The following is a 15,426-nucleotide window of genomic DNA, read 5'->3' as shown; positions in this document are numbered from 1 at the left end:
ATCAATTATGTATATTCATGTAAAAAATTTCACAATCATGATAAGGATTTTTTTATTTTAATGTAATCTATATTTTTTCTTATGTAATCATGTACATAGTTTTGTGTAGGCATCCATACATACATATCAAATACATAGTGATATGCTGCATATTTATTTTCTTGAAAAATGGGTAAAAGTAATATTTACTTTTCAAAATCTGATGGAATAATTCATAATTTCTAAATATTTTCGATCATTCGTTTTACTTCATTAATGTAAATATCTGGTACTTTGTTCTCTTTCATTTCTTGGCACTTTCGTTCCATTACATCTTGTAATTTCTTTTTATGCATCGCTGTTTCTGCGCGGATTGTTAGACCTTCTATAAACATCTTTTGTCGCTCAGCGATACGTTCTCGTTCCTTCTCATTTACCTATTCAACAAGATAACAAATCAATAATACATATTTGTTATATAGGATGGCTTATCTTATATTGATATTTCTTGAAAATCAAGACTTCTATGGAAAAATGTTTTGTTTAAAATTTTAGTGATTTTGAAGAAAACAAAGTTTATGCCATTGATTTGACCCTACATGAAAATCCTAATGTTATTTCAAAGTCATATTTATAAATATAATAGATTTTTATAAATAGAATCACTCTAATTTGTTTATATAAATTGATTTCTCGCAATATTCAGCATAAAAAGTTATAAGAATAGGACATCGAAAACTGAATATAGTTTATGATATTTTGTACCTTAATTTGGCATACTTTTACATTATTATTTACATCATTATTAATTATTATAATTTTATATAATTAATATGATATATAATTAATATTATTATTTTAATTAATTAATTAATATTTTTATTTATTATCCATTAATCCTTGTCTTTCGGCTTAAGATAGACTTCCTGTTCAATACATCAATCTTTACAATATATATATTTATATTTATACTCATTTTATTTTATTTTATTTTATGTTCACTTATTAAACTATAAATTCTAAACTCAGTCTTTATTCCTTTGTATCTTTAACTCTTTAATTCTTTAAAATCTTGAAATCATGAAACTTAAACTTTTCTTTAACTTTAACTTTTAAAATCTTACTTTTAAAATTTTAGAACGTAAAACTAAAACTAAAACATAAAAATCTAAAAACTTGAAAACTCAAAATCTTAAAAAAAAAAATTCAAAAATTCTAAAACTTAAAACCTAAAAACTTGAAAACTCAAAAGCTCTAAAACTTAAAATCTTGCAAACTTTAAAAACTTAAAAACCTAAAAATTTAAAGTCATTTAACTTTTAATTTTTTAACTCTTAATTTTACATCACTTTATATATTTTATATATTTCAGTCTCAAACTTTCGCCTGCTTCTCTTTAGTTTGAACTCCTTTTTGCGCTTTTGTCTTTTCTTCTATTTGCTTTTTCCTTTCTCGTTCTATCTTCATTATTTCCAATCTTCTGTCTTCCACGCTTAGAAAATCTTCATTTTGTATGTTATCCTTGTTGCCTCACATTCTTTTAACACATGGATTAGGTTCTCCTCTCCTCGACCACATACTCTGCATATCCTTTCTTCTATCTCTCTCTAATATTGACCTTCTCTTAGTTCATTTCCACATCTGTATCTTGTTATTAAACTCCTGTTCTTTTTTTTTCATTTTTTCTTGTAGATACTTTGGTAAATCTTCCGTTATTATATCTTCATATATGTTCCCTAACAGCTCATGTAGATACTGAGAATGTTCGAAGAATATCGCAAAAGTATAATGCATATATTCTCAGAACATTCAAGATACATACTATGATATATTAAGTATATACTAAGACTGCTCTAATGTCTGCCTATTTTGGTTAATAGTAAATACTGAGAATATCTTGTAGTATAATTCATACATGTAATATAAATACTTTTGATAAATGCCGTAAACGCACACATTATTTCTCATTTTAATTTCAAATAATCTTTTTAATATTCTGAATCCCAACCAGAAATCCAGAACAACTAAACTACTAAACAAATTTTAAATTAAGTCAATTTATTATAAATTAAACTGACTAAAAAGAAAACAGAAGAAACTTTGGAACTCATGTTAGTACCAGTCCTTTATTTCTATTTCACCAAAAATTAAGTACGAATTTGATAGCGCGCGTAGCGGCAAAATGAGGAAACACATGCAATATTATAGAATATCCTGAAAATGTACGAGAAAGAATATATTAATACGAAGTATTCAAAGTATATTCTGAGAATAAATGAAAAATAATATACAACAAGAGATGTTATGGGATCATTCTCAGTATATTACATCTGTAACGTATATTTATAGTATGAGTATAGAATATTCGGATGATATCATGTGCTGTTAGGATTGTTGTATTTTGATTTCTTGATTTTCTTCCGTCTTCCTTCTTCTTCTTTCTTCCAAATCTTTGTCAATACTATATTAACTATCTCCTGGTTTCCTCTCTCTCTCTCTCCCACACTTTATTTCTTCTTTATCTATTCCTATCCTTTTTAGTAGATCTCCTCTTGCCGCTTCCCATTTTTCTTCTTCTTTCTTCGTTTTTACTTTTTATAAATCTTTTCTACATTCGACGACTAATTTCTTTCTAGAATTCCTTACTTTCTCCTCATGATGATTGCTCTTCTAGTTGCTTCTATTCTTATTTCTATCATTTTTGTTTCTTCTATTAGTATATAATTCGATGTTCTTCTGTCTAAGCCTAACATCCATTTCACATATTTTCCTTTAATTCTGTCTCGTTTCATTCTTCCATCCCCACATTTCCGCTCCATATAATGCCACACTGCTTACTAGCGCATCAAACATTTTCTCTCTCCTCTGTATAAATCATTTCCGAATATTCTTTCTCCTATACTCCACGTCTTTTTCATAGCAATCATTGCTCTCTTAAATCTTTCAATGACATTTTTCTGTTCCTCTGTTCTTTTGCATTATGTATCCTAAATACTTTATTTCTGTAACTTCTTCTTCTTTATATATATTTCTGACAGAAATTAGGTTAGGTTAGGTTACGAGAAATTAGATTACGAGAAAGTACAGCTCACATAGCGGTAAGTGAAGGAACTATCGAATCATGCAAACCTTGTTCCGTTTCTATCGTCAATTTGCTATCAGAGATTGTGTGCGCAGATCCTGTTCGATTTTTGTTATTACTTTGCTCAGATTGCGCCTCACAGATCCTATTAAATTTCTGCTATCAATTTGCCATCAGTTATATCTGAAAGTTTTACTCGATTTCTGCCGATAATTTGAAATCAAATTTCATTGCGCAGATCCTGCTCCGTTTCTGCCGACAATCTGTTGTCAAATTGCGTCGCACAGATCCTGTTAAATTTCTGCCATCAATCTGCTGTCAGTTATATCAGCAGGCTCTACTCGATATCTGCTGAGAATTTTGATATCAAATTTCATTCCGCAGATCCTGCTTGGTTTCTGCAATCAATGGGTGTGTTTCGGGGTCGCATCGCTACAGTAGCGCTTCAGCTTTTTTGCTACAATTGTAGCAGAAAAAAATGGCGACCGCTACAATTGTAGCAGAAAGTCCTGAAACGTACTTTTATAGCGCTACCCAGACAGCATAAAAAGGCCAAAAGATGTCTTAAAGATGTCTAGAGGACTTTCTAGAAGACGTTTTTAAATCGTCTTTTAGATGTTTTTTGGACATGTGTGCTGTTTAGGTACTATAGCGCTTTAATAACGTGAAACACGCTTATGTAGCGCTACAATAGCGCTACTGTAGCGATGTGACCTCGAAACACACCCAATCTGACATCAAACTATTTTGCGCAGGTCCTGCTCTGTTTTTGTCGTCAATCTTCTATAATAATTTTATATAACTTTTGTTCGATTTCTGTCAACAATCTGACATCAAATTGCATTACTCAGATTTTGTTCGATTTCTGCAACCAATCTGATATCAAACTGTGTTGCACAGATCTTGCTCGATTTCTGTCATCAATCTGCTATAATATAATTTTAAACAAATCCTGTTCAGTTTCTGCTATCAAATTATATCAGCAGGTTTTGTAACATTTCTGCTGACATTCTGTTATCATAATTTAATATAACAAATTTTTTATACAATCTACAATCTTACTGTCGACAAAAATTTGTAGCAGAAATGGACAAAATCTGTTTGAACAGACTTTGCTGACTGGGTAAGTCCATCCTCTTTCATTATTGTAACTTCCATTTAAAATTGTCCATTCCCTTTCTTCTATCTTACTGATTAATACCCTTTCTTTTCTATTTATCACCTTGTCTCTTGAGTTTCTAGATTCTCCCTTTTTTCTTTTTCCTTATCTTCTCTTATTGGTCCCCCTCTTGCATTATAATCTCCTATTACCAAATGTTCTTCTTTTCTTCTTGTATATATTCCGTTATTGTTTCCATTGTTTCTTTTATATTTTGACTATATACCGTAATTATATTCCATCTATTTCCATTATATAACATTTTTATTTCTACTACTTGCTGGCTTAATTTTCTTGTAATTACCTCTTTCAAACCTTTCTTTGTAGCTGTGATAATTCCTCCTCTTCCTTTCTTGTTCTCCTTTCTTGCCGATATGCAGATCCAATTAAATTTATTTGACATTTTATCTTTTATTTTCTTCCACTCTTCTTCTTCTATCCAAGTCTCTGTTAATCCTATTATATCAAAATTGTCCAGATATTCCCAAGTCTCGTCGTATTTATTTATTATCCCAGCTATGTTCCAAAAATAGATTTTTAAGCCCTCCTTCACCGTCTCTTCTCCTTCCTCTTCTCAATTTTTTCTAGATTTCTCTTCTAGTCTTCTGTCCTTTTCATTCCATATATATATACACAGTCTTCAATAAATATTTTCATATATCCTACTTTTACTTTCTTTCCTTTTGTCCTTTCTTCCTTTGCCTTCTCTCTTAGTTGCTTCTATATCTCCCTTTCCTCCTTCGTTAGATCATCTTCTATCCAGATTCCTGTCTTCAAATTCTTCTTCTTGCTCATTACTTCTCTGTTTTAGTCCCAGCTATCTAATTCCGTAACTACAATCTCTTTATTCTCCTTAATTTTTAATTTATATACTTTCTTCGCCGCTACTTTTACATCTAAGTTTTCCTTAATAAATTTATTCACTTCCTATTCGATTTATCCTGTCTCCTATCTTACTCCTTTAATCACTACATTTTTCTTGCGATTTTCTCTTTCTCTCTTCTCATTTATCCACTCCAGTTCTGCTATCCTCCACTCCAACTGTTTTTTTTCTTCCTTCCACATTTTGTCGTTTCTTTCTCTTTCTTCTTTTTTTGTCATTCTTTCTTCAATTAGCTCCTTTCTAATTGTCGTTATTTGTTCTGCAAAATTATCTTGCATTTTTGTATACATTAGTTCCATTTGCTTTCTCAATTCTCCTATCTCTTTATATATTTTTTCTATGTTTTTCGTACATATGTCCTCTCTGTCTGTGCTTTCCTACCTGATCTTCCCGTCATTGACGCCACCTGTTCCTCTATGTACTAAATCTCCTTTGTTCTCTCTAATCACTTGGCCCAGCTTCTTAATCTCACTTTTCTGTTGCCGCCTCGATTAATCCTTTTATAAGATTACCTATTAGTTTCCTAACTTATTCTTCTCGTGTATGTCTATTCTATCTATTCCTCTTTCTTTTACTTCTCTTTCCTGTCCCTCTCTTACTGCTAAATATCTAAATTTTTAATGTAAATTCACACTACTTAAACTGCGTGCACTCTGCTATCGTATCCGAACCGGAAGTCCATATATAATTAATATATAATTAATATATAATATGATATAAATTATGAAATATTTCGCGAAATATTCACTTTCTGAATATCTTATCTTCAATACTTTTATGTACAAAATAATGAGAGAAATCAATTGTAAAAAAAACACGGTTTTAAAAAAAATATGAATTTACAATTACAGTCTCATATTTTTTCTTAAATTTTTTGGTAAATACATAAAAATAATTACAAACCTGCTTTAATATTTCATTGCGATGGATTAAAATTTGTTGTTGTTTCTGCTCAAGTTCTTTCTTTTCTCTACAAAAAGCTGCTCGTTGAACACGTATGATTTTCTCGAATTCCCGCCTATCACGTTCAATCTCAATAGTTCGCATTACTCGCTTATTATTTATTTGTTCTTCCCTCTCTTTTTGAAGAATTCTTTGAGCTTCTAATCTTTTCAACGCTTCTTCCTTCTCCTTTTGTCTCCATTCCCGTTCTACTTCTTCCTGAATTCGAGCTGCATTGATTTCATCAATTTGTGCCTGGAAATTTATCACTATGATTTGCCTAGTCGAAGTTATTATGTATAACTTATATTTTTCAATAAGTATCATGTATATGTATTTTCAAATATTAATTAAGCAAAATCATATAATATACGAATAAAAAAACAAAGAAATGTTTAAAAAATAACAAAGAAATGTTTAAAAAATAACAAAGAAATGTTTAAAAAAAATTTAACATTTTATTAGCAATAAACATTAATCTTTTAGCATAACGTATAATACTTAATTTTTTTAAGTAAAAGTAATCAAAGTGAAGTGAAAAAAATACGGATCGAAGTTTCGAAAAGAAAGAAAGCACATTGTAGATAGCAGCGAGGTCTGACGTGGCACTCATTGACCCTTGATAACAAGTAAATATAAGGATGTACGAAGGTAATTATAAAAGAGCGATATGCAATGCAATGATGATGCATTGCAGAAATTACTAAGAAAAATTCATGATTTTTCACTATGTGCACTTTATATATAGAATTCTTTATATATACACAAACATCTAATAGAATTTTAGATATTACTCATATCGTCAAGAATATCGCAAGTAGAAATGTAAATAGAAAAAAATATAAAATGCTTTTTTCAAGAATTTATTTTTTTTCAAATATTTAATATATTTATATTTTGATTATTGCGAATTAATTTTCCATAATTTTTTATTTTTTAGATAATATATAGATTTAAACTAGTATTATTTTTAATTGCATTTCAATTGACTATACAGTTATGTATATTTTGTAATTATTATTATATTTTTAATTAAATATCTCCAAAAATATCAAAATTGAATTTAAAAATTTATTATTTTTAATCTAGATTTTGAATCTATATAAAAACTGTTTTTAAAAAACAGTTCTTAAAAACGTGTCTTAGTCTTTATTATAATATAATTAAAAAAAACTAATGTTCTTATATTTTAATATTCTTATATTAAATTAATTTTTTCTTAAGTAATTTTAATAATTCATAGATATTTGTGCGATGAAAATGCAAATTAAATTAATTAAAAAAACATGATATAATTCGGATAATTTTCAATTAGTAGACATATAACAAAATTTATTATTATCTATTTAACTGAAAATTATTTGATTTTTAATGTAACATATCGCAAAAATCTCACTAATTTACTTAAATTACTTTCAAAAGAGGAAAAAATATAAAACTTTTGGAGTTTTTTTATTATATTAACAAAAAGTAATATTAAAAGAAATGAAAAAAATTTTTATTTAAAAAAGATAAAAAAACTATTTTTTATCTTTAAAAATTGTCAACTTTTCAAATTGGATATTCCATACCTGAAGTTCATGTGTTTGCATTGTTTGTATCGCCACTCTGGTTTTCTCTTGTTCTTTTCTTAATTTTTCCGATCTTTGTTCTTTCGCCTTTTCAGCTTCTTGTTTCTCTTTCAGTCGATGATAATTTTGTATCCTAAAAAAAAACTCATTTTTTCATAATGAAAAGATAATGAATTAAGAGAAGAATATTCTTAAAACATTCTAAATAAAATATATAATTAATTTTAAAATTTAAATTTTAAAGTGTATTTCTCTTAATTTTAGGATTAATATTAATTAATTTTAAAATTAATAAAAATATACCTTAAATCTATAATTTTATTTTCCTCTTGTTCCATGGCCTTAAAATATTTCAATTGTTTGTTTCCCTCCGCAAGTTCTTGTCGCACTTTAATGTTCTCGGCTTCTTTGTTACGCAGCTTCTCAATCTCCTCTTGTTGAAACGCGATATTATTTAAAGTGATAAGCCGACTTTCCTCTTGCTTCCTCTCAAACTCGAGAATTCGTTGCTCCTCGTTTTCTAGAATTTGTTCCTTCAGAAACTTTGCAAATTGTAGCCTTTTGGCTGTTTCTTCCTGCTCTTTCCGCAATTCTTCCTTGATCGCCCATCTCCTCTCATTTTCCATCATATTGTTCAGCCGTTTCTCTTCCTCGCGAAGCTCTCGTTCTATCAATTTTCTTTCTGCAATCTACAAACAGATAGCTAAATGTATGAAAATTTTAAATATTATAGAGAAATATTTATCGTTATATTTTCAAAATTAATCGTAGTATGAACGAATTTACTTGGGCATCGCGAATAGCACGGCACTTGGTTTCCAGGATAAGTCGATTGCATTTTTGTATTTCTTCCTCTTGCTCCATACGCATGTTGTGCGCACGTTCGAGGACGTGCATCGTTCGTCTTCTCGCTTCCTCCTCGACTTCCCTCGTTCTCAAATCTTTTTCACGACTTTTCTTCATATCTATCCTGCGAATCATTTCTTTGCGCTCAATGCTTTTCTTCGCCAATTTCTCCTTCTCTTTCTCTGCAGCTTCCGCGATTGCTAATCTTTCTTCCTTTGTAATCATGCGACTGCGTTCCTTCAGGTCCTCATATTCTTTCTTTGTCATGATCTTTGGATAGACCGTAGGCATCTTCGAAGGAATCAGATACTTTCTCGTATCGCTTTTATCCCTTATTTTTCTAACCTGAGATTCAATTAAATTGTTTAGCGCATATAGCAATAATAAACAAAGATGTAAAGAAACACTAAATAGTTTTCATAAAATATTATTTTTTGTGACAAAAAATATACAAGTCTTATTTTTTTTTTAATATGTATTTAATATCTCCAAATTTTGACTATTACAAATTAATTTTACATTTTATTTTTGATTTTATAATAATTTAGATTTGAATTCTTATTATTTTAAATAGATCGTATTTAAAATAGATTGCATTTAAATTGACCATATTTTATTTTTAATTAGATAAATTTTCAAAAAATTGTTCAACAAATCAAATTTGAACAAATTGTATTTATTATAAATATAGAAATATACTTTTTTGTATGTAATTTTTTAAGATGTATTTTACTTACTATTTTAATATAATAAAAAAACTCTCTAAAGTTTTTATATTTTTAATTTATTTTCTTTCGAAATTAATTTTTTTATAGGGAAATTTTTTTTATTATATTAACAGAAAAATATGGAGCAAAATAATATTATTAAATAAAAATAATGAAAGAAACTTTTTTTTAGTAGAATTTCGCTATTTTGCCGAAATACTTTATATATCCCAGCAAACACCAAGTAACAAGTTATATAATTTACATGTTATATAACAGTTATATTGTTGAGTGGGAAATTGCAACTAACACTTATATAACTGTTACTTGGTGTTTGCTGGAATATATATATATATATATATATATATATATATATACATAACATATATATGTAATATATAACATAAAATATAAATTATACATAAAATACTTTTTTCTTAATATATATTATAATTGAGCAAAAATATAATATATCGTATATGATATATAATATATGAAAATCTGCATTTCGCATATGATGGAAATAGACTATGTATATTACCTTTCCTTCATACGCATTACTTCTTAAGTAAATCGCTTCGTCATCGAGCATGTGGTTGCATATCGACGGAGGTTGAATTGTGTACACACCCGGTGGGAATTTCGAATCGCCATGGTATTCGAAATTGCTAGATCCCGTCTTTCGTACTGCAGTCTTATTGTTAGTTGACATGATAATCGTTTGTCTGATCGAATCGACTTTACCGGTTTTCTCGAGGGAAAAAAGCCAATCAAACGACAATTGTGAGTTGTAAGGCGTTGCGTGCACGACGATCCTTCATCAGGATGACCGATACTCCGAATTGTTGTCTTTGGGGACGATCGGACGACATGTACAGAATTGCGTACGTATTCACGGCGTTTTCTTCGTGGGCAAGACGACCTTTGATGACGGATGACCTTTGACACCGGCGACAAAACGAGAGAAGCTTAAGTAATCCGATAGGAAGGATCGCGGCAATCGGTATATCATCGTTGACTGTTTGTCGACGAGTAACCATTCCTTTGTTTGTTCGATAGGAGGAATTATGCCAAGGGATACAAGTGGTCGATCGTGTTACATGAGATCAGTGCCGGTCCTGGGTACTTGGCCGCCCGTGTGCAAAAATCCACTTTTCGTCCGTTAAAATTAAATTTTGGGAAAATACAAAAATACTCGTACTTCATATAGAATAAACAAATAATTTCACTTATAAAATATGTGTTATGTATTTTATTTTAATAATTATTTATAAAAAAAATAACAGAAACACAAATAATCTTTATATCTTTTAAAATATTCTAAAATTAAATAACAAAATAAATGTACCTACGTTTTCAAAATAATTCTAGCTTTTAGAGATGCGAATTCGTCTATCATTTCTGACAAGTCTATTTTATATCTTCTGATATTTCATGTTCAATAGAAATAAGTGCAAGACTTAGTCTTTCCTGGGACATCGTAGATCGGAGATAATTTTTAGTTTTGAGAAACTTCTCTCGTCAGATGCAACGGAAACTGGCAGTGTTAAAAAAATTCTCAGGGCAATAGTAAAATTTGGAAAACAAAGTATTAAATCAACATCTACGATTTTTTGTAAAATATGAAAGGGATTGTTCGATGCGTCAGGGAAAATTTCTCGGTACGACAATATTTCATTATATAACTGAATACCATCTAAATCCCTTTTTAACACATTATTTTCATTTGACTGGAATTTTATAGAGATCCATACATGATTTCATTAAAGAGCCATTATCCATCTTTTAAAACCATATAAAAAGCTAAACGGAGACTCACATTCATTTACTAATTCAAACCTTTGATCAAGAGAATTGCTTATGTGATCTGAAATGGTAAAAAAAAAATATATTTTAAAGTGCTGTTTAGGATCTGCAACCGAATCAGCTTTGCTTTCATAGAAAAATCACGTGGCCTTTTTATATGGCGAATTATAGGAAATTCTAGTTGTACGTTAATTTTCTCAATTTCAACGGCATTACTAATGAACATATTGAAACATTCATCGTTTCTTTTTTTAATAATGTAATTTTGGAGATTTTTTAAAGCATGAATTCGGCTAAGCTTATTTTTGGGTTTTGAAGCATTTTATAACAATATCTATCTTTGATTATAGAACATATAAATTTGAAAGAAGATATCTTTTGTGCCAGTGAATGAGCCATATTTTTTGTTTTTACATCTCGGATAGGATCATTCGTTAATTCAGATAAACTGTCAATGAATGTTCTTCAGATTAAGGCGTAATGGTCTTATATTATAGCTTTAATTCTGCTTTCTCATCTTGTTTCACTAAAACTTTTTGAGTGTTAAATTTGTAATGTGTTTCTTCAAAATATTCCATCGATATGTGGAAGGAGAAAAAAAGTTATATAATTCCTGAACAATTTAAAAAAAATCAAATATTTCCCCGCTACTGTTTGCCGCATCACTTACGACCAAATTCAAAGTATGAGCATTACAAGGAACAAAGAGTGCTCTTGGATTGATGTCTAAAATGCGCTTTTGCAGGCCAATATTTTTACCTCGCATATTGAATCCATTTTCGTAACCTGGTCCCCTAATATTTTAAACATCCAACTCATAATTTGACAATTTTTCTAATAGGAAGTTATACAATCCTTCACCAGTAGTATTCATGACGGGATAAAAATCCAAAAAAAATCGCGTATGTCGACTTGTTTATCTGAAGTATTTATATTTACACACTTTACAATAAATGTAATTTGTTCTTCTTTCGTTATTGCCAGTAATATTAAACTACAATTCATCTCTCTGTTTCCTAAATATAATATAAATATAATAAATATAAAAATAAATAAATATATATAAATATAAATAAATATATATAAAATTAAAAATTTTATTTATATTTACTAAATATTTATTATATTAAAAATTTTATTTTATTTATATTACATGTATATTGAACTTGTTATTTTAAATAGATAATGAACGAATAATTTTCATTAAGTAGCCAGACAATTTATTTGTCCGACTTATAAAATCGATTTAATATCTGAAGCCTCTCTATTGAGTTTGTATAAGAAATTAAATCGAAGTAATATTTCTAATTTTATCTGTCATTCTTTGCAAACTTCATATAATTCTCATGACTAAAACTAAATACGAGAGAGATAACGATCATAGCGGTAAAAACGAACGAATTAACGATTACTGGTTTTACAGTGAAATTTACTGGTTTTACAGTGAATTTTACTTTAACAATTGTTAACAATTGTTCTGATCGCGAAAGTCATGTTATATAAAAAATTTTAAAAGATTTTTTATGGGATCGATGTACATTAATAACAAAATAATCGTCACTTCATGATTGAAAAATGACGCCAAAATAATGTTATATCAAGACGTCAATATAAAGTCATGTAAAAAATCAGTTATTTTGACGACATACGACCAAAAATGACTAGTTGGAACGTCAAAATAACGTGTGCTTGCTACCTGGGTTAGACATGATCTCCACAAATATGCAGACAAACTTTAATTTATTTAATTTTTTTATAAAAAACTTTAATACTTCTGGTAACACACACACACACATGTCTCTGATTTAACAGCAGCTTCAAGATTTTATGTTCTTGTATTATTAATTAAGTAGTGATATACAATATATGCATATATATATATATATATATATGTGTGTGTGTGTGTGTGTGTGTGTGTGTGTGTGTGTGTGTGTGTGTGTGTGTGTATGTACGTGTATACGTGGGGACGTGAACCGCGCGCGTATGTGTGTATATATGTAGATGTATGGTTATTTTCCGAACATTCCGTATAATTCTCTCTCTCTCTCTCTCTCCCTTTGTCTACATAAAATATAAAGGAAACAACTCTTTTACGGATCACAAATACATAGAAATTATGTAAGAAAGAAGCATATAAATTGTGCGTAATTTATCGTTTCTGGCTTATAAAATAAGGATGATGGTTTGCGTGACGCATGCAAAAGACGAGAATAAAGGAGAAGAAAAGAAAAAGGGAAACTCTTTGCAGGCAGAACGTGAAATTACATTTATCGATACATATGCGTACACTTATCGCGTGAGTGAAATTAAGCGAAGGCCACGCAATGGTAGTTAGATAAGACGAATAAAACAGATGTAACTTACACTATTTGAAACGCATTTATTATTACTTTTTTTTTTAAACGCAAGCGCTTGATTGATATTATCATTACTGAAAGATAAAAACTAGAGACATATATACATACTAATATCCAATAAAATATATTACATATTTTTGATGTAATTACGAAATAAGATGGATATTTATTAAAAATGCTACATCGCGATATTCAATATTGCAACCCCTCCATTTCTTATTGTCCGCTTGCTACGCACTCTTACCCTTACACTTGACCTTCACCACCAGTTACCATGAGAACGTAATTCATGCCTAGACTCGAATTATATATATATATATATATATATATATATATATATATATATTATATATATATATTATATTCATATGTTATATATATATAACATATGAATATAAATTATACATATGAAAAGAGTAAAGCATATATATATATATATATATATATATATATATATATATATATATATGCTTTACTCTTTTCATATGTATAATTTATTTCTCATCAATGTGAAATCATTACTTTTTTCTTTATTGCTTTTATCTTTTTCCTTTTCTTCTCTTCTTCTCGTAATTTCGCATATTATATTGTACGAGCAAAAACTGCTAATATAGTATATAGAATAACTCAAGTCTAATAATTCGGAAATGATACATTAACATTGGAAGTAATAATTATCTGATCAATAAGTAGAAATAGAGGTTTTGCGTAAGTTTAATTAAGTTTTCGAACAACAAAATTTAAGAGATAAAGATAAAGATATAGATCGATAAAGATAAAAATTTAAGAGATAAAGATAAAGATATAGATCGATCGTTATATCTAGGGGCATTTTATATACAGGGTGTATCTGAAATGATGCACTAAACTTTAGGAGCGTATTCTAGAGATCAAAATAAGACTTTTTTCCTATGAACATGGATCCGTTCTAGAATACGCTCCTAAAATTTAGTGAATTATTTCAGATACACCCTGTATAAATTTAATTTAATTTTGAAAAATAAAATTTAAGTTTTAAAAGAGAGGAAAAAAGAATTTGATCTAATTAAAAAAAAAGAATACCTTTTATAAAAAAACACAATTTTCTCTTTGAAAAAGTATGAAAATTGAATATATTTTATTTATATATTAATCGTACACTTGTATACAAGATAACCCAATATAATCTATAAATAGATTTTTCTCGGGGAATAATAAGTAGATCTATAAATAGATTTTTCTCTGGAATAACAAATGATAAAAGAGGAATAAAGATTAAATTGTTTCAAAATGGATATCAGAGAGAGAGAGAGATACTATACTCGTTTATTTGAAAGAATGGAAGCGTTTTGGATATTTTAAGGTCAATTCTTTTTTTTTGACAGAACTATCTATTTTTTTAACATAAATTATATTTCATATAAGTATACTTATATTTATAAAAATATAAAAGTAAAAGATATTTTTTTTGAAAAATAAATATTTCAGGAGACATTTTAATTTTTCGTAGCATACTTTTTATGTAATGTTTGTTTTACGAAATGGAATTAACTATGATTTTTGTAAATGTCAATTTAATTTTTTTAAATGGGCTTCCATAATTTTTTTTGTACAAAACAATTCCTCGTAATATTCGGCATAAAGAGTTATCAAGCTGGAGTTACAAAATTAAAGTTTATGAGATATTTAATATTTTAATTTGATATAAACTATACAAAATTTCATAAAATATTCGTTTTATTGATTGTCTTGCTTTAATATTTTTATGAACAAAATATAATGAGGAAAGTCAATTGGTATAAAAAAAACATAATTATTTTCAAAAAAAAATATACTCGCGTTACAAATTTATATATATATATATATATATATATATATATATATATATATATATACATACACACACACACACAAAGTTTCCATATAAAGATGCAGATCTCACGATGCAACCACTCACCGTCACAAATGACTCGGCGCGTGGCTGCGGACTGATTACAATGCCATCGTGGCGCAGTGGTTGTCGTCATCATCCCCCCGTTATCGTTGATCTGAGAGAGTTACTAACGACTGCGAACCCCCATCGACGGTAACGACCCCGTAACGTACCACGTGGCG

The 15,426-nt window shown here is 28.6% G+C and overlaps 1 protein-coding gene across 1 annotated transcript; it reads right to left on the bottom strand.

Moving 5' to 3' along the window:
- Positions 1-41: 41 nt before the first annotated feature.
- On the bottom strand, positions 42-15,413 carry LOC105250826 (cilia- and flagella-associated protein 45). The gene is made up of 7 exons (XM_025414228.1): positions 15,269-15,413; positions 9,711-10,108; positions 8,403-8,807; positions 7,920-8,305; positions 7,617-7,749; positions 6,007-6,300; positions 42-416 (listed from the first exon to the last, which is right to left on the bottom strand). Exons 2-7 carry the CDS (start codon positions 9,879-9,881, stop codon positions 222-224), a joined length of 1,584 nt encoding a protein of 527 aa, XP_025270013.1. The 5' UTR covers positions 9,882-10,108; positions 15,269-15,413; the 3' UTR covers positions 42-221.
- Between the last annotated feature and the right edge of the window lie 13 nt (positions 15,414-15,426).

Source organism: Camponotus floridanus, unplaced genomic scaffold, assembly GCF_003227725.1.
Source record: "Camponotus floridanus strain SB8 unplaced genomic scaffold, Cflo_v7.5 scaffold8, whole genome shotgun sequence".
Lineage (NCBI taxonomy): Eukaryota > Metazoa > Arthropoda > Insecta > Hymenoptera > Formicidae > Camponotus > Camponotus floridanus.
This window is presented reverse-complemented; position numbering and strand designations above follow the sequence as displayed.

Coding starts and splice junctions, on each gene's coding strand:
- LOC105250826 (XM_025414228.1), bottom strand. CDS start 9,881: ATGTCAACTAACAATAAGACTGCAGTACGAAAGACGGGATCTAGCAAT. Junction 7,750..7,919: donor AATAAAATTATAGATTTAAG/GTATATTTTTAT, acceptor GTTTTTTTTTAG/GATACAAAATTATCATCGAC. Junction 6,301..7,616: donor TGCAAACACATGAACTTCAG/GTATGGAATATC, acceptor ATAAATTTCCAG/GCACAAATTGATGAAATCAA.